Consider the following 20014-nt stretch of genomic DNA (forward strand, 5'->3'; position numbering starts at 1 on the left):
AGGAAAGATAGGTTGATTTGATACCCACTTTAGATTGGCGCTATCCTTGGTCCTGAAAATGTCGAGACAAGCGTAAAAAGGATGGAGTAACTCTATTTTCAAATAGGAACAGATAGGTAACAAGGTCTAACCTCTATAGGAGAGTCTGGTTCATCCAGGATGCTCTTCTCACATTGTATCTGCTGCAACGTTCCTGTAGAACTGGGGTCCATTATCAGCACGTTCTGACTACCGGCTCTGCCGAACTTACAGTCACTCTTTCTGGAGTCAGTCGTCCTGCACACCTCGTAATTGTACACGTGTGGGAGTGTCCCTGTCCCCAAAGTGTCTGAGTAACGTGGTGGATAATATGGAATCACCGGGAGACTGGAGTGATAGAGGATGCGAGACTGTCTCCATCTGTATATTTTCACTGATATAATAACCACTAAACACGTGATGAAGAGAAAGGACACTACAGCCAAAGCCAAGACTAAGTAAAAAGTCAGGTTGTCATTGTACTCCTTGTCATGTGTAAAGTCAGTGAACTCCGACAGCACTTCAGGGAAGCTGTCCGCCACCGCCACGTTAACATTGACTGTAGCTGAACGAGAGGGCTGCCCGTTGTCCTCCACTACAACAGTCAGCCTTTGTTTCACAACATCTTTATCAGTGACTTGGCGGATAGTTCTTATTTCTCCATTCTGTAAGCCCACTTCAAACAGCGCCCTGTCTGTGGCTTTCTGCAGTTTATAGGAGAGCCAGGCATTCTGTCCAGAGTCCACATCAACAGCCACCACTTTAGTGACCAGATAGCCCACATCTGCTGAACGAGGCACCATTTCAGCCACCAGAGAGCCACCAGTCTGGACTGGGTACAGAACCTGAGGGGCGTTGTCGTTCTGGTCCTGGATCAATATTTTCACAGTCACATTGCTACTGAGTGGAGGAGAGCCTCCATCCTGCGCTTTGACGCGGAACTGGAAATCCTTGATCTGCTCGTAGTCAAAAGAGCGCACTGCATGGATGACTCCACTATCAGCACTAACGGACACATATGAGGAGACGGGCACTCCGTTAACCGAGGAGTCCTCCAGTATGTAAGAAACACGGGCATTCTGGTTCCAGTCAGCGTCTCTGGCTTTCACTGTGAATATAGAGAGGCCTGGTGTGTTGTTTTCTACAATGTAGCCCTCATATGAGCTCCTCTCAAAGACAGGCGCGTTGTCATTCACATCTGAGATCTGTAAGGTGAGAATGACGCTGCTGGAGAGGGAGGGCACTCCCTCATCAGAGCACGTCACACTAATGTTATACTCAGAGGCTCTCTCTCTGTCTAAATCACTGTCTGTCACTAGGCTATAGAAATTATTTGACGTGGACTTCAATAAGAAAGGGATATCATCACATATGGAACACCGGACTTTACCATTTTCACCTGAGTCTGGGTCCTGAATGTTAATCATTGTCACAACAGTGTTGGGCATTGCATCTTCCGATATAATATTTGATTTAGACAATATTTTAATAGTTGGCTCATTATCATTAACATCGATTATATCGACTATCACTTTGCCTGAATGGGTTAGGCCCCCGTTATCACTTGCACGCAAATTGATCTGAAAATTTCGTTTTTTTTCATAATCAATATGTCCAATCAATTTAACTTCGCCACTCTCTTCATTTACCTCAAACATATGTCTGACATCATCTAATGTATTCGTGATTGAATAAGTTATTTTACCATTTGAGCCATGGTCTGCATCTGACGCACGAACCGTAGTCACTAATGTGCCTTTCGCTGCATTTTCAGTTACAGTAGCTTTGTATACCGGCTGTGTAAAAACAGGGGCATTATCATTCACATCTAACACTGTAATGAGAATCTGCATTGTTCCTGACATTTGTGGCTCTCCTCCATCTACAGCGGTTAAAACTAACGACATAAACTGATTATTTTCTCTGTCAAGAGGTTTTTGTAAGATCATTTCCACATTTTTTGTCCCGTCTGCTTGGTTGTGCAATTTCAGTATGAAATTATCCATTGGCATAAGTATGTAATTTTGGAGACTATTCGTTCCAACATCTAAATCCATTGCTCTTTCTAAATCAAATGTTGCCCCGACAACTGCAGATTCACTGATTTTGAATTTCATTTCGCGTTTCTCAAAAGATGGTGGATTATCGTTAATGTCTGTAATTTCAACTGTTACACTGTATAATTCCATAGGATTCTCCACTATAATCTGAAAATGCAAAGCGCAAGGCGTCGTCTCACCGCATAACGTCTCTCTGTCTATTCTCTCTTTGATGAGGAGGACTCCTCTTTCGTTATTCAGCTCGATGTATTCTCTGCTATCACCAGAATAGACACGAGCTTTACCTGCCTTTAGTCTTTTTACATCTAAACCTAAATCCTGTGCAGTGTTGCCGACTAAAGAGCCTGTCGCCATTTCCTCAGGAATGGAGTAGCTGACCTGCCCGAGCACCGAGCTGAGAGAGAGGACCGAGATAAACAACAGTACTTGCCGTCTCATTGTTCGAAATTTTCTTAAAGCAAAAAAAAACAAAAAAACAGATCAGAATCCGTCAGAAAACCCCCACAAGGCATAAAAACCGCGGGTTTAAAGCAAGAAATAGTCCATATTCCACAGATTGTTAATAAACGAATGCCAGTGATGTCTCTTCCAGTCTCCGTAGAGCAGCAGACAATGCTCAATACGGCTGTCTATTCCTTTCCAATAGCCTATGTCGACATGAGGAGGCGGGACTGCTGTACTGTGCTAAAACGGAAACAGACTAGCCAACAGCGGCCCTCGGAGTTCAGAAAACAACACTACAAAACGTTTGTTCCAAGCGGACTGAGTTTATGCGAAGCATGAGGTTGTCGAGCTGGTGGTGACATAATTTTACAAGGACAAACATTGTAGCACAATGTATAATCATAATCATAAGACAATATTTTCTTTATACAACCTCAGGAGACAAAATATTCCACTATAGAAATAAATGGAAGTATCAATTTAATTAGTTTACTTCCAAATTCACAAAGAAGACCGGGGTATTAACTGAAATTGGCCTGTATAAATGCCGTGTCGCTCTCCATGGTGCTGAAATAGATATGCAACCAAAGTGAAATTGTTGCAGAAGCAACATTCTTTCGATTTGTGGGAAAAGTAATTGGGAGGGTGTGTGTGTTATGTTATAGCTGTCTAACCTCGAGAGGAGAGTCTGGTTCATCAAGGATGCTCTTCTCACTCTGGAACCGCTGCATCGTCCCTGTAGAACTGGGGTCCATTATCAGCACGTTCTGACTACCGGCTACGCCGAACTTACAGTCACTCTTTCTGGAGTCAGTCGTCCTGCACACCTCGTAATTGTACACGTGTGGGAGAGTCCCTGTCCCCAAAGTGTCTGAGTAACGTGGTGGATAATATGGAATCACCGGGAGACTGGAGTGATAGAGGATGCGAGACTGTCTCCATCTGTATATTTTCACTGATATAATAACCACTAAACACGTGATGAAGAGAAAGGACACTACAGCCAAAGCCAAGACTAAGTAAAAAGTCAGGTTGTCATTGTACTCCTTGTCGTGTGTAAAGTCAGTGAACTCCGACAGCACTTCAGGGAAGCTGTCCGCCACCGCCACGTTAACATTGACTCTAGCTGAACGAGAGGGCTGCCCGTTGTCCTCCACTACAACAGTCAGCCTTTGTTTCACAACATCTTTATCAGTGACTTGGCGGATAGTTCTTATTTCTCCATTCTGTAAGCCCACTTCAAACAACGCCCTGTCTGTAGCTTTCTGCAGTTTATAGGAGAGCCAGGCATTCTGTCCAGAGTCCACATCAACAGCCACCACTTTAGTGACCAGATAGCCCACATCTGCTGAACGAGGCACCATTTCAGCCACCAGAGAGCCACCAGTCTGGACTGGGTACAGAACCTGAGGGGCGTTGTCGTTCTGGTCCTGGATCAATATTTTCACAGTCACATTGCTACTGAGTGGAGGAGAGCCTCCATCCTGCGCTTTTACGCAGAACTGGAAATCCTTGATCTGCTCGTAGTCAAAAGAGCGCACTGCATGGATGACTCCACTATCAGCACTCACGGACACATATGAGGAGACGGGCACTCCGTTAACCGAGGAGTCCTCCAGTATGTAAGAAACACGGGCATTCTGGTTCCAGTCAGCGTCTCTGGCTTTCACTGTGAATATAGAGAGGCCTGGTGTGTTGTTTTCTACAATGTAGGCCTCATATGAGCTCCTCTCAAAGACAGGCGCGTTGTCATTCACATCAGAGATCTGTAAGGTGAGAGTGACGCTGCTGGAGAGGGAGGGCACTCCCTCATCAGAGCACGTCACAGTAATATTATACTCAGAGGCCCTCTCTCGGTCCAAATCACCGTCTGTTACTATCCTATAGAAACTACGGGATGTAGATTTAATTGCAAATGGAATGTTTTCATTAATTAAACAAAGGACTTGTCCGTTAACTTCAGAATCCGGATCGTTCACACTCATTAAAGCTATGACTGTGCTAAGAGGAGAATCCTCCTTGATTGACACCGATTTTGAGATCATATTTATAATAGGACAATTGTCATTGACATCAATAATATCAATAATTACTTTACTCGAATCTGAGAGGCCACCTTGGTCAATTGCCTCTATATCAACATGATAATTTTTTGCTATTTCATAATCTATTTGACCATCTAAAATCACATCTCCTTCATCATTAATGTGAAATAGCGTCGAAACGGTGTCCATACCTTTTACGATCACGTAGGTCACATCTCCATTTGAGCCTTTGTCCGCATCAGACGCACTCACTTTTGTAACGAGGGTTCCTCTCAAAGAGTTTTCTGTAATACTTGCCTTATAAACGGGTTTGCTAAAAACGGGGGCATTGTCGTTTATATCCAACACATTAATATAAATCTGCATTGTTCCTGACATTTGAGGTTCTCCTCCATCCACAGCCTTTAAAATTAATGATACGTGTTCTTGTTTTTCTCGGTCCAAAGGTTTCTGTAAAATCAATTCTACCTTTTTGCTTCCATCAGATTGACTATGTAGTTTCAACAAGAAGTTGTCACTGGGCGTAATTGTATAGCTTTGAAGACCATTCAGTCCTATATCAGGGTCAAACGCTTTCTCTAGCATGAATTTAGAACCGATCACCGCGGACTCACTGATTTCAAATCTTCTCTCTTCCTTTTGGAACACAGGTGCGTTATCATTAATATCTGTGATTTCGACAGTAATCGGATATAATTCTAACGGGCTCTCCAAGGTAATTTGAAAATGTAAAGCACAAGGCGTTGTCTGTCTGCAAAGGGCTTCACGGTCTATTTTTTCTTTGATAAGGAGGACTCCTCTTTCTCTATTCAGCTCCATATATTGAGCACTGTCTCCTGTATATATACGAGCTTTACCCGACTTTAGTCTTTTAACATCTAAACCTAAATCCTGCGCTATGTTACCGACTAAAGAGCCCTTCGCCATTTCCTCGGGAATGGAGTAGCTGACCTGCCCCAGCACCGAGCTGAGAGAAAGGACCGAGATCAACAACAGTACTTGCCCGCTCATTGTTCTGTCCGGTATTTCTGTCGCACACAGAAACAAACGTTTTTCCTCGTGTTTTTCAATCAATGGTCCTTCCGATGTTAAATCGAAATGCAACAGGAATATCACATTAATCCACGAGTCTTCAACAAAATAATTCCAGATGGAAATGTCCGTGGAAAACGTTGGCTGTAACGTGGAATGTGCATTCTGCGTCTGACTGTCCCTCTCTCACCAATACACAGAAGACAGAGGAGGAGGTAGGCTACTACAAAACTGATTTAAAACTGCAACACACTGGCCAACAGCGGCCCGTTGAGTTCAGAGTAGGAAACTACTCGAGGAAAAAAAAATAGTGATGTTTCAAGGTAAGAGTTGTTAGTAAGTTTAGATAGTGTAAAACACAACTAAAGACATTTTAAATGTTTTACAAACTGTCGAAAGAAGTCAAATGTTTTCCACGGAAAAGATCAGCATACTGATTAAGCTACAATTTGCTGTAAAGGGGGAGAGAGAGAAAGGTGGCGAGAGAGAGAAATAAATATATAAAGAAGACCCGCCTAAGTTGTCGCTGTCCAAGGTTCTGAAGCTCTATTGAGCTCTAAAACATTGTTTTCCTGGATCAAGTCCGATTTTCCCCTAATAGACAGACATGCAAAAAAGAGAGAGAGAGAGAGAGAGAGAGAGGGGAGAGAGAGAGAGAGAGGGGAGGGAGAGAGAGGGGAGAGAGAGAGAGAGAGAGAGAGAGAGAATTTGAATTTGAGAATTTTTACCCTTGAATGACGATTTTAAGTGTTTTTGATTATGAACATGTGAATATTCTGACCTCTAGAGGAGAGTCTGGTTCATCCAGGATGCTCTTCTCACTCTGTATCCGCTGCATGGTCCCTGTAGAACTGGGGTCCATTATCAGCACGTTCTGACTACCAGCTCTGCCAAACTTACAGTCACTCTTTCTGGAGTCAGTCGTCCTGCACACCTCGTAATTGTACACGTGTGGGAGAGTCCCTGTCCCCAAAGTGTCTGAGTAACGTGGTGGATAATATGGAATCACCGGCAGACTGGAGTGATACAGGATGCGAGACTGTCTCCATCTGTATATTTTCACTGATATAATAACCACTAAACACGTGATAAAGAGAAAGGACACTACAGCCAAAGCCAAGACTAAGTAAAAAGTCAGGTTGTCATTGTACTCCTTGTCATGTGTAAAGTCAGTGAACTCCGACAGCACTTCAGGGAAGCTGTCCGCCACCGCCACGTTAACATTGACTGTAGCTGAACGAGAGGGCTGCCCGTTGTCCTCCACTACAACAGTCAGCCTTTGTTTCACAACATCTTTATCAATGACTTGGCGGATAGTTCTTATTTCTCCATTCTGTAAGCCCACTTCAAACAGCGCCCTGTCTGTGGCTTTCTGCAGTTTATAGGAGAGCCAGGCATTCTGTCCAGAGTCCACATCAACAGCCACCACTTTAGTGACCAGATAGCCCACATCTGCTGAACGAGGCACCATTTCAGCCACCAGAGAGCCACCAGTCTGGACTGGGTACAGAACCTGAGGGGCGTTGTCGTTCTGGTCCTGGATCAGTATTTTCACAGTCACATTGCTATTGAGTGGAGGAGAGCCTCCATCCTGTGCTTTGACGCGGAACTGGAAATCCTTGATCTGCTCGTAGTCAAAAGAGCGCACTGCATGGATGACTCCACTATCAGCACTAACAGACACATATGAGGAGACGGGCACTCCGTTAACAGAGGAGTCCTCCAGTATGTAAGAAACACGGGCATTCTGGTTCCAGTCAGCGTCTCTGGCTTTCACTGTGAAAATAGAGAGGCCTGGTGTGTTGTTTTCTACAATGTAGGCCTCATATGAACTCCTCTCAAAGACAGGTGCGTTGTCATTCACATCTGAGATCTGTAAGGTGAGAGTGACGCTGCTGGAGAGGGAGGGCACTCCCTCATCAGAGCACGTCACAGTTATATTATACTCAGATGCTCTCTCTCGGTCTAAATCACTGTCTGTCACTAGGCTATAGAAGTTATTTGATGTCGACTTCAATACAAAAGGAATATTTTCATTTATAAAACACTGAACTTTACCGTTTTCACCTGAGTCTGGATCCTGAATGTTAATCATTGTCACAACAGTGTTGGGGTTTGCATCTTCAGATATAATATTTGATTTAGACATTATTTTAATAGTGGGTTCATTATCATTATCATCAACAACGTCGACTATTACTTTGCAAGAATGTGTTAGTCCTCCATTATCTCTGGCACGTAAATTGATCTGAAAGTTTCGTTTCTTTTCATAATCAATTTGTCCAGTCAATCTAATCTCGCCATTTTCATGATTTACCTCAAACATATGTCTGACATCATCTAAAGTATTAGTGATTGAATAAGTTATTTTGCCATTTGAGCCATGGTCAGCATCTGACGCACTAACGCTAGTCACTACTGTGCCTTTCGCTGCATTTTCAGTCACAGTAGCTTTGTATACCGGCTGTGTAAAAACAGGGGCATTATCATTGGCATCTAACACTGTAATGAGAATCTGCATTGTTCCTGACATTTGTGGCTCTCCTCCATCTACGGCTGTTAAAACTAAAGACATAAATTCATTTTTTTCTCTGTCAAGAGGTTTTTGTAAGATCATTTCCACATTTTTTGTGCCGTCTGCTTGGTTGTGCAATTTAAGTATGAAATTGTCCGTTGGTTTAAGTAGGTAATTTTGGAGACTATTAATACCGACATCTAAATCCATTGCTCTTTCTAAATCAAATGTCGCCCCAACAACTGCAGATTCACCGATTTGGAATTTAATTTCACCTTTCTCAAAAGAAGGTGGATTATCGTTAATGTCTGTAATTTCAACTGATACACTGTAGAATTCCATGGGATTCTCTAATATAATCTGAAAATGCAAAGCGCAAGGCGTCGTCTCGCCGCATAACGTCTCTCTGTTTATTCTCTCTTTGATGAGGAGGACTCCTTTTTCGTTATTCAGCCCGATGTATTCTCTGCCATCACCAGTATAGACTCGAGCTTTACCTGCCCTTAGTCTTTTTACATCTAAACCTAAATCCTGTGCTACGTTACCGACTAAAGAGCCTGTCGCCATTTCCTCGGGAATGGAGTAGCTGACCTGCCCGAGCACGGAGCTGAGAGAGAGAACCGAGATAAACAACAGTACTTGCCGTCTCATTGTTCTGTCCGATATTTCTGTTACACAAAAACAAACGTTTTTCCTTCCGTTTTTCAATCACTGTTCCGCCCTATGTAAATTCGGAATGTAAAAGGAATATCAAATTAATCCACGAGTCTTCAACAAAATAATTCCAGTTTGAAATGTCCGTGGTGGAAAACGTTGACTGTAATGTGGAGTGGGAATTCTGCGTCTGATGGTCCCTCTCACTAATACACATGAAGACAGAGGAGGTACTACAAAACTGATTTAAAACTGGAACACACTGGCCAACAGCGTCCCGTTGAGTTCAGAGTGGAAACTACACGAGGAAAAAAACAATGGTAATATTTCAATCTGAGAGTTGTTAGTATGGAAAGTGTAAAACCCAACTAAAGACAATTTACATGTTTTACAAACTGTCGAAAGAAGTCAAATGTTGAACAGGGAAAAACAATCTAGCCACAATTTGCAGTAAAGGGAGAGAGAGATGGCGAGAGAGATGGCGAGAGAGAGAGAAATAAACAGATACATACATTTGAAGACCCATGGTTAACTTTTCGCTGTCCAAGGTTCTGAAGCTCCACTGAGCTCTATAAACATTGTTTTCTTGTGGATCAAGTCGAAGTTTGCCCCAACAGACATGCACAGAGAGAGACCATGGGAGAGACAGGGAGAGGCAGAGAGAGAGAGAGAGAGAGAGAGAGAGAGAGAGAGAGAGAGAGAGAGAGAGAGAAGCCATCCCTCGGATGTCGCTGTCCAAGGTGCTGAAGCTTTTGCCCGTGAATGACGATTTTCAATTATCTGACGATGCTAATCTCTAGAGGAGGGGAGCCTGGTTCACCAGGATACTGAAACCACACACGTTTTGTATCTGCCACGGTTCTGAAATGATGTTACTGTATCAGCATAGACAATATATAACACATCCCAACTAGCTTTAATAAAGATGTGAACAGTCTAACCTCTAGAGGAGAGTCTGGTTCCTCCAGGATGCTCTTCTCACTCGGTATCCTCTGCATCGTCCCAAAACCCAAAACGTTCTATTTTATTTTATTTTATTTTATTTTATTTTATTTTATTTTATTTTATTTTATTTTATTTTATTTTATTTTATACATTCTCGTTTTTCGATTTTTTATTTCACGTAACAATTTTTTTTTAATTTTTTTTTACTAGTAGTAATATTGGGGTATATGGTCTGGTTGGAATGAAAACCTGCCACAACTTGGTTTGAGACATAGCTTAGTTGAAACGAATGCACCAGAAACATAATCATGATTTGCACACAAAAAATGCTTTCTAACCTCTAGAGGAGAGTCTGGTTCATCCAAGATGCTCTTCCCACTCTGTATCCGCTGCATCGTCCCTGTAGAACTGGGGTCCATTATCAGCACGTTCTGACTACCAGCTCTGCCGAACTTACAGTCACTCTTTCTGGAGTCAGTCGTCCTGCACACCTCGTAATTGTACACATGTGGGAGAGTCCCTGTCCCCAAAGTGTCTGAGTAACGTGGTGGATAATATGGAATCACCGGGAGACTGGAGTGATACAGGATGCGAGACTGTCTCCATCTGTATATTTTCACTGATATAATAACCACTAAACACGTGATGAAGAGAAAGGAAACTACAGCCAAAGACAAGACCAAGTAAAAAGTCAGGTTGTCATTGTACTCCTTGTCGTGTGTAAAGTCAGTGAACTCCGACAGCACTTCAGGGAAGCTGTCCGCCACCGCCACGTTAACATTGACTGTAGCTGAACGAGAGGGCTGCCCGTTGTCCTCCACTACAACAGTCAGTCTTTGTTTCACAACATCTTTATCAGTGACTTGGCGGATAGTTCTTATTTCTCCATTCTGTAAGCCCACTTCAAACAGCGCCCTGTCTGTGGCTTTCTGCAGTTTATAGGAGAGCCAGGCATTCTGTCCAGAGTCCACATCAACAGCCACCACTTTAGTGACTAGATAGCCCACATCTGCTGAACGAGGCACCATTTCAGCCACCAGAGAGCCACCAGTCTGGACTGGGTACAGAACCTGAGGGGCGTTGTCGTTCTGGTCTTGGATCAGTATTTTCACAGTCACATTGCTACTGAGTGGAGGAGAGCCTCCATCTTGTGCTTTGACCCGGAACTGGAAATCCTTGATCTGCTCGTAGTCAAAAGAGCGCACTGCATGGATGACTCCACTATCAGCACTAACAGACACATATGAGGAGACGGGCACTCCGTTAACAGAGGAGTCCTCCAGTATGTAAGAAACACGGGCATTCTGGTTCCAGTCAGCGTCTCTGGCTTTCACTGTGAATATAGAGAAGCCTGGTGTGTTGTTTTCTACAATGTAGGCCTCATATGAGCTCCTCTCAAAGACAGGGGCGTTGTCATTCACATCTGAGATCTGTAAGGTGAGAGTGACGCTGCTGGAGAGGGAGGGCACTCCCTCATCAGAGCACGTCACACTAATGTTATACTCAGATGCTCTCTCTCGGTCTAAATCACTGTCTGTCACTAGGCTATAGAAATTATTTGATGTCGACTTCAATACGAAAGGGATGTCATCATATATGGAACACCGGACTTTACCGTTATCTCCTGAGTCTGGGTCCTGGATTTTAATCATTGTCACGACAGTGTTGGGGTTTGCATTTTCAGATATAATATTAGATTTAGACATTATTTTAATAGTTGGTTCATTATCATTGATATCAACAACTTCGACTATCACTTTCGAAGAATGTGTTAGTCCTCCGTCATCGCTGGCACGTAAATTGATCTGAAAGTTTCGATTCTTTTCATAATCAATTTGTCCAGTCAATCTAATCTCGCCATTTTCATTATTTATATCAAACATATGTCTGACATCATCTAAAGTATTCGTGATTGAATACCTTATTTTACCATTTGAGCCATGGTCAGCATCTGATGCACTAACGCTAGTCACTACTGTGCCTTTCGCTGCATTTTCAGTCACAGTAGCTTTGTATACCGGCTGTGTAAAAACAGGGGCATTATCATTTACATCTAACACTGTAATGAGAATCTGCATTGTTCCTGACATTTGTGGCTCTCCTCCGTCTACGGCCGTTAAAACCAATGACACGAACTCATTCTTTTCTCTGTCAAGAGGTTTTTGTAAAATCATTTCCACATTTTTTGTCCCGTCTGCTTGGTTGTGCAATTTAAGTATGAAATTGTCACTTGGTTTAAGTAGGTAATTTTGGAGACTATTAATACCAACATCCAAATCCATTGCTCTTTCTAAATCAAATGTCGCCCCGACGACAGCAGACTCGCTGATCTTGAATTTAATTTCGCCTTTCTCAAAGGAAGGTGGATTATCGTTAATGTCTGTAATTTCAACTGTTACACTGTAGAATTCCATTGGATTCTCTAATATGATCTGAAAATGCAAAGCGCAAGGTGTTGTCTCGCCACATAACGTCTCTCTGTCTATTCTCTCTTTGATGAGGAGGACTCCTCTTTTGTTATTCAGCTCGATGTATTCCCTGCTATCATCAGAATAGACACGAGCTTTACCTGACGTTAGTCTTTTCACATCTAAACCTAAATCCTGCGCAGTGTTGCCGACTAAAGAGCCTGTCGCCATTTCTTCAGGAATGGAGTAGCTGACCTGCCCGAGCACCGAGCTGAGAGAGAGGACCGAGATAAACAACAGTACTTGCCGTCTCATTGTTCTGTCCGATATTTCTGTTACACAAAAACAAACGTTTTTCCTTCCGTTTTTCAATCACTGTTCCGTCCGATGTAAATTCGGAATGTAAAAGGAATATCAAATTAATCCACGAGTCTTCAACAAAATAATTCCAGTTTGAAATGTCCGTGGAAAACGTTGACTGTAATGTGGAGTGTGAATTCTGCGTCTGATGGTCCCTCTCACTAATACACATGAAGACAGAGGAGGTACTACAAAACTGATTTAAAACTGGAACACACTGGCCAACAGCGGCCCGTTGAGTTCAGAGTAGGAAACTACACGAGGAAAAAAATAATGGTAATGTTTCAATCTGAGAGGTGTTAGTATGGAAAGTGTAAAACACAAATAAAGACAATTTACATGTTTTACAAACTGTCGAAAGAAGTCAAATGTTGAACACGGAAAAGCAATCTATAGCCACAATTTGCAGTAAAGGGAGAGAGAGGGAGAGAGAGATGGCGAGAGAGAGAGAGAGAGAAATAAACAGATACATACATTTGAAGACCCATGCTTAACTTTTCGCTGTCCAAGGTTCTGAAGCTCCACTGAAATCTATAAACATTGTTTTCCTGTGGATCAAGTCGAAGTTTGCCCCAATAGACAGACATGCACAGAGAGAGAGACCATGGGAGAGACAGGGAGAGGCAGAGAGAGAGAGACAGACAGAGAGAGAGAGAGAGAGAGAAGCCATCCCTCGGATGTCGCTGTCCAAGGTGCTGAAGCTTTTGCCCGTGAATGACGATTTTCAATTATCTGACGATGCTAATCTCTAGAGGAGGGGAGCCTGGTTCACCAGGATACTAAGAAACCACACACGTTTTGTATCTGCCACGGATCTGAAATGATGTTACTGTATCAGCATAGACAATATCTAACACATCCCAACTTGCTTTAATAAAGATGTGAACAGTCTAACCTCTAGAGGAGAGTCTGGTTCAGGATGCTCTTCTCACTCTGTATCCGTTGCATTGTCCCACAACCCAAAACGTTCTATTTAATTTAATTTGATTTAATTGTATTTAATTGTATTTAATTGTATTTAATTGTATTTAATTGTATTTAATTGTATTTAATTTAATTGTGTTTAATTTAATTTAATTGTATTTAATTTGATTGTATTTTATTTTACTTTACTTTACTTTACTTTACTTTACTTTACTTTACTTTATTTTATTTTATTTTATTTTATTTTATTTTATTTTATTTCATTTTATACATTCTCGTTTATTTTTTATTTCACGTAACAAGTGTTTTTTTTATAGTTCACTAGTAACCTTGGTGTATATGGTTTGGTTGGAATGAAAACCTGCCACAACTTGGTTTGAGACATAGCCTAGCTTAGTTGAAACGAATGCACCAGAAACATAATCATGATTTGCACACAAAAAATGCTTATAACCTCTAGAGGAGAGTCTGGTTCATCCAAGATGCTCTTCTCACTCTGTATCCGCTGCATCGTCCCTGTAGAACTGGGGTCCATTATCAGCACGTTCTGACTACCGGCTCTGCCGAACTTACAGTCACTCTTTCTGGAGTCAGTCGTCCTGCACACGTCGTAATTGTACACGTGTGGGAGAGTCCCTGTCCCCAAAGTGTCTGAGTAACGTGGTGGATAATATGGAATCACCGGCAGACTGGAGTGATAGAGAATGCGAGACTGTCTCCATCTGTATATTTTCACTGATATAATAACCACTAAACACGTGATGAAGAGAAAGGACACTACAGCCAAAGCCAAGACTAAGTAAAAAGTCAGGTTCTCATTGTACTCCTTGTCGTGTGTAAAGTCAGTGAACTCCGACAGCACTTCAGGGAAGCTGTCCGCCACCGCCACGTTAACATTGACTGTAGCTGAACGAGAGGGCTGCCCGTTGTCCTCCACTACAACAGTCAGTCTTTGTTTCACAACATCTTTATCAGTGACTTGGCGGATAGTTCTTATTTCTCCATTCTGTAAGCCCACTTCAAACAACGCCCTGTCTGTGGCTTTCTGCAGTTTATAGGAGAGCCAGGCATTCTGTCCAGAGTCCACATCAACAGCCACCACTTTAGTGACCAAATAGCCCACATCTGCTGAACGAGGCACCATTTCAGCCACCAGAGAGCCACCAGTCTGGACTGGGTACAGAACCTGAGGGGCGTTGTCGTTCTGGTCCTGGATCAGTATTTTCACAGTCACATTGCTACTGAGTGGAGGAGAGCCTCCATCCTGCGCTTTGACGCGGCATTGGAAATCCTTGATCTGCTCATAGTCAAAAGAGCGCACTGCATGGATGACTCCACTATCAGCACTAACAGACACATATGAGGAGACGGGCACTCCGTTAACAGAGGAGTCCTCCAGTATGTAAGAAACACGGGCATTCTGGTTCCAGTCAGCGTCTCTGGCTTTCACTGTGAATATAGAGAGGCCTGGTGTGTTGTTTTCTACAATGTAGGCCTCATATGAGCTCCTCTCAAAGACAGGCGCGTTGTCGTTCACATCTGAGATCTGTAAGGTGAGAGTGACGCTGCTGGAGAGGGAGGGCACTCCCTCATCAGAGCAAGTGACACTGATATTATATTGAGAAGCCACTTCCCGGTCCAAAGCTACCTCTGTAACTAAACTATAGAATCCGTTTAATGTAGCCCTTATTTTAAACGGAATGTTATCATTTATACTACAGTCCACCTCTCCATTATTTTCAGAGTCCGGGTCATTTACGCTTATCATTGCTATTACAGTATTTGGAGGAGAGTCCTCTAAAAGGGAGTTTGACTTGGAGAGCATATTTAATTGTGGACTATTATCATTTACGTCAATTACTTCAACTGTGATCTTACTAGAATCAGAGAGTCCTCCGTTATCTACAGCTTCAATATGTATTTGGTAGAGCTTAGCCTTCTCATAATCTACTTCACCAATCAAGATAACCTCACCAGTTTTCCTATCGATTTGGAATAGGTCAGATAAACGGCGTTTGCTATTGGAAATTGCATATGATATTTCTCCGTTAGAGCCTTTGTCTTTGTCAAATGCACTAACGGTCGTTATGCTTGTTCCCCTCGGTGAATTCTCGGTTATTGATGCCTTGTAAAGTGGTTTCGTGAAAACTGGAGCATTGTCATTCACATCTAAGACATTGACGTAAATCTGCATTGTCCCTGACATCTGCGGCTCTCCTCCATCCATAGCAGTTAACAACAGTGCTATTTGCTCCTGGTTCTCTCTATCCAGAGGCTTCTGTAGAAGCATTTCTACCTTTTTGCTTCCGTCTACTTGATTCTCTAGTTTCAATACAAAATTATCTGTTGGATTAAGCGAGTAGCTTTGAAGGTTATTTAAACCAATATCAGCATCCATGGCTTCCTCTAATATAAATTTAGAGCCAATTACGGCTGACTCGCTTATTTCAAAACGCTTCTCGCTGGATGCAAAGCTGGGGGCGTTGTCGTTTATGTCTGTGATTTCTACTGTAATGCGAAACAATTCCATTGGATTTTCCATAATTATCTGAAAATGTAAAGCACAAGGCGTCGTTTCACCACACAACGTTTCTCTGTCTATTCTCTCTTTGACGAGGAGGACTCCTCTTTCTTTATTCAGCTCGATGTATTCTGCGCTGTCTCCCGAATGAATACGGGCTTTACCCGATTTCAGCCTTTTCAAATCTAAACCTAGATCCTGTCCTATGTTACCGATTAAAGAGCCCTTCGCCATTTCCTCAGGAATGGAGTAGCTGACCTGCCCGAGCACCGAGCTGAGAGAGAGGACCGAGATAAACAACAGTACTTGCCGTCTCATTGTTCTTTCCGATATTTCTGTCGCACAACAACTAACGTGTTTCTCTCCTCTTTTCAATCAAAATTCCACCAAACGCCAATTCGAAATGTAACAGGTATATCAAAGTAATCCACAAGTGTTGAACAAGATAATTCCAGCTTGAAATGTCCGTCGAAAACGTTGCTGTAACCTGGAATGCATTATGCGTCTGACTATCCCTCTCTCACTACCAATATGACAGAGGAGGTTCTGGTACAAAACTCATTTAAAACTGCCACACACTGGCCAACAGCGGCCCGTTGAGTTCAGAGTAGGAAACTACACGAGGGAGGAAACAAAACATGTCTTTATGTTTTATACGAACATGTGTTACTTTTGTGGACAGTGTAAATGAAAGAATTATAGCCAGGTAAATAAAACTGCACAAATGAAAAGAAATGGTAAACGCAAAAAAACATTGCTGCTTCCCCTATGGGTAAAGTCAGACTTTGTCCAAATGACGAGGGAGAAATAGACAGAGAGAGAGATAGAGAGAGAGAGAGAGAGAGAGAGAGAGAGAGAGGGTAGAGAGAGAGAGAGAGAGAGAGAGAGAGAGAGATACCGTGCAAAGGCTGTCACTGTCCATGGTGCTGCAACTATTTCCCGTGAACGACAACTTCAAAAATGTTTCTGATGATCAAAATGTAAACATTCTAACCTCTAGAGGAGAGTCTGGTTCATCCAGGATACTCTTCTCACTCTGTATCCGCTGCATCGTTCCTGTAGAATTGGGGTCCATTATCAGCACGTTCTGACTACCGGCTCTGCCGAACTTACAGTCACTCTTTCTGGAGTCAGTCGTCCTGCACACCTCGTAATTGTACACGTGTGGGAGGGTCCCTGTCCCCAAAGTGTCTGAGTAACGTGGTGGATAATATGGAATCACCGGGAGACTGGAGTGATAGAGGATGCGTGACTGTCTCCATCTGTATATTTTCACTGATATAATAACCACTAAACACGTGATGAAGAGAAAGGAAACTACAGCCAAAGCCAAGACTAAGCAAAAAGTCAGGTTGTCATTGTACTCCTTGTCGCGTGTAAAGTCAGTGAACTCCGACAGCACTTCAGGGAAGCTGTCCGCCACCGCCACGTTAACATTGACTGTAGCTGAACGAGAGGGCTGCCCGTTGTCCTCCACTACAACAGTCAGCCTTTGTTTCACAACATCTTTATCAATGACTTGGCGGATAGTTCTTATTTCTCCATTCTGTAAGCCCACTTCAAACAGCGCCCTGTCTGTGGCTTTCTGCAGTTTATAGGAGAGCCAGGCATTCTGTCCAGAGTCCACATCAACAGCCACCACTTTAGTGACCAGATAGCCCACATCTGCTGAACGAGGCACCATTTCAGCCACCAGAGAGCCACCAGTCTGGACTGGGTACAGAACCTGAGGGGCGTTGTCGTTCTGGTCCTGGATCAGTATTTTCACAGTCACATTGCTACTGAGTGGAGGAGAGCCTCCATCCTGCGCTTTGACGCGGAACTGGAAATCCTTGATCTGCTCGTAGTCAAAAGAGCGCACTGCATGGATGACTCCACTATCAGCACTAACGGACACATATGAGGAGACGAGCACTCCGTTAACCGAGGAGTCCTCCAGTATGTAAGAAACACGGGCATTCTGGTTCCAGTCAGCGTCTCTGGCTTTCACTGTGAATATAGAGAGGCCTGGTGTGTTGTTTTCTACAATGTAGGCCTCATATGAGCTCCCCTCAAAGACAGGCGCGTTGTCATTCACATCTGATATCTGTAAGGTGAGAGTGACGCTGCTGGAGAGGGAGGGCACTCCCTCATCAGAGCACGTCACAGTGACATTATACTCAGACGCTCTCTCTCGGTCTAAATCGCTGTCTGTCACTACAGTATAGAAATTATTTGTTGTTGATTTCATGACAAAAGGAATATTTTCGTCTAACACACAAACAACTTTCCCGTTGTCACTCGAGTCTGGATCTTGGATGTTAAGCATTGTTACCATTGTTCCTGGTTTGACGTCCTCAGATATGCTGTGCGATTTAGACATTATGTTAATGGCCGGCGTGTTATCATTTGCATCAACCACCTCCACAATTACTTTACACGCATCTGACAGACCTCCCTGATCCACCACCTGAACATCTATCTCGAAAACCTTTCTTTTTTCATAATCAATATTTCCAGTCAAGGTCAATACTCCTTTATCTACATCGATTTGGAAAATACCTGCTGCTCCTGCTTTTGGAATTCTGTATGCTACTTTTGCATTATTACCTTTATCAATATCTGTAGCGCTAACTGTAGTTATTACAGTGCCAACAGGAGCATTCTCTGTCACACTTGCCTTGTATTCAGGTTTTGAACAAATAGGAGGATTGTCATTCACGTCTAATACAGTTATGAGAATATGCATTGTCCCTGAGAGCTGTGGCTCACCCCCATCCACAGCGGTTAATATCAATGATATATGCTCATGTTTCTCTCTGTCTAACTGTTTCTGCAAAACCATTTCGAGATTCTTACTTCCATCTCCGCGGCTAATAGTTTTCAGAACGAAATTATCAGTGGGTTTTAGGGTGTAGCTGCTTAGGCCATTAACACCAACATCGTTGTCTATTGCTTTCTCCAAGACGAATCGAGCTCCACTAAGGGCTGATTCTCCGATTTCATATTTAATCTCACTTCTCTCAAATGTTGGAGGATTATCATTGACGTCAGTAATTTCGATAGTAACGGTGAAAAACTCCATTGGATTTTCCAGAATAATTTGGAAATGGAGCGCGCAAGGCGTCGTCTCGCCGCATAAAGCCTCTCTGTCTATTCTCTGTTTGATAAGGAGGACGCCTCTTTCTCTGATCAGCTCGACATGTTCTTCACTGTCACCAGTATAAATACGAGCTTTCCCTGACTTCAGTCTCTTCACATCTAAACCCAAATCTCGTGCTATATTACCGATTAGAGCCCCTTCTGCCATCTCCTCAGGAATGGAATAGCTGACCTGCCCGAGCACTGAACCGAGGGAGAGGACCGAGATAAACAACAGTACTTGCCGTCGCATCGTTCTGGTCGATATGTCTCTGTAGTAATCCTTTTTTGCTCCCCTTTACGTTGCAATATATATTCCTTTTCAGATCCGATTTTGAGTTCCAGATATATCGTGTTATATGATCATAATTCTAAAGTGATGAGCAAAATAATCACATTTCGGAGTATCTGCGTATGATCCTCTCAAAAACCAGGACTGTTAAGTCTGTCTCTCTTTCTCTCGTTAATATATTGAGATAGTGGGGGAGGTACTGCTACAAATGCATTCAGAAATAGGAACTCAATGGCCAACAGCGTCTCTCTCTGTACAAAGGACTGAACTACAGAAAATAATATACACTATTGCTGGCAAACATGTAACAGATAGAATCACTAAGAAATATTCTACCAATCGAAACCATGTAACAATTAATAATAATAATAATAATAATAATAATAATAATAATAATAATAATAATAATAATAATAATGATAATAATAATACTAATACTAATACTAATAATAATATAATATAATAATAAGAATAATAAGAATAAGAATAATAAGAATAATAAGAATAAGAATAATAATGATGATGATAAGACTTTATTATTATTATTATTATTATTATTATTATTATTATTATTATTGTAAAAACGTTATGGATCTTAGACATAAGAGCTTAGAAAGTAAAAAAACGGCGATAATAATAAAAAACAAATGCACAAGCATAATACACAAACACACCT

At 42.4% G+C, this 20014-nt stretch overlaps 3 protein-coding genes and 1 pseudogene across 4 annotated transcripts in view; all 4 read right to left on the reverse strand.

Moving 5' to 3' along the window:
- The window catches only part of LOC310790480 (protocadherin gamma-C5-like), a gene marked incomplete at its 5' end in the record, with an annotated part of 66299 nt that extends 57528 nt beyond the window's left edge, over positions 1–8771 (reverse strand). The window contains one exon of the mRNA XM_083652181.1: positions 6381–8771. Coding sequence (XP_083508307.1) covers positions 6381–8765 — 2385 coding nt within the window. The remainder of the gene's footprint in view (positions 1–6380) is intronic.
- LOC310790758 (protocadherin beta-16 pseudogene) lies at positions 99–5763 on the reverse strand (annotated as a pseudogene). The gene is made up of 3 exons: positions 5751–5763; positions 3268–5595; positions 99–1543 (listed from the first exon to the last, which is right to left on the reverse strand). The product of its transcript is annotated as a protocadherin beta-16 pseudogene (transcript).
- A 243-nt stretch (positions 8772–9014) lies between the features above and the next one.
- Positions 9015–12442, reverse strand: LOC310790035 (protocadherin beta-16-like; the record flags this gene model as incomplete). The annotated part of the gene is made up of 2 exons (XM_083651753.1): positions 10035–12442; positions 9015–9066 (listed from the first exon to the last, which is right to left on the reverse strand). Exons 1-2 carry the CDS (start codon positions 12434–12436, stop codon positions 9015–9017), a joined length of 2454 nt encoding a protein of 817 aa, XP_083507879.1. The 5' UTR covers positions 12437–12442.
- Positions 12443–12682: 240 nt separating this feature from the next.
- Positions 12683–20014, reverse strand: part of LOC310790036 (protocadherin Fat 4-like) — a gene marked incomplete at both ends in the record, with an annotated part of 39931 nt that continues 32599 nt past the window's right edge. The window contains 3 exons of the mRNA XM_083651754.1: positions 12683–12735; positions 13844–15307; positions 17022–18375. Coding sequence (XP_083507880.1) covers positions 12683–12735; positions 13844–15307; positions 17022–18375 — 2871 coding nt within the window. The remainder of the gene's footprint in view (positions 12736–13843; positions 15308–17021; positions 18376–20014) is intronic.

This window comes from Poromitra crassiceps, assembly GCF_964638095.1.
Source record: "Poromitra crassiceps genome assembly, chromosome: 15".
In the NCBI taxonomy this organism is placed as follows: domain Eukaryota; kingdom Metazoa; phylum Chordata; class Actinopteri; order Beryciformes; family Melamphaidae; genus Poromitra; species Poromitra crassiceps.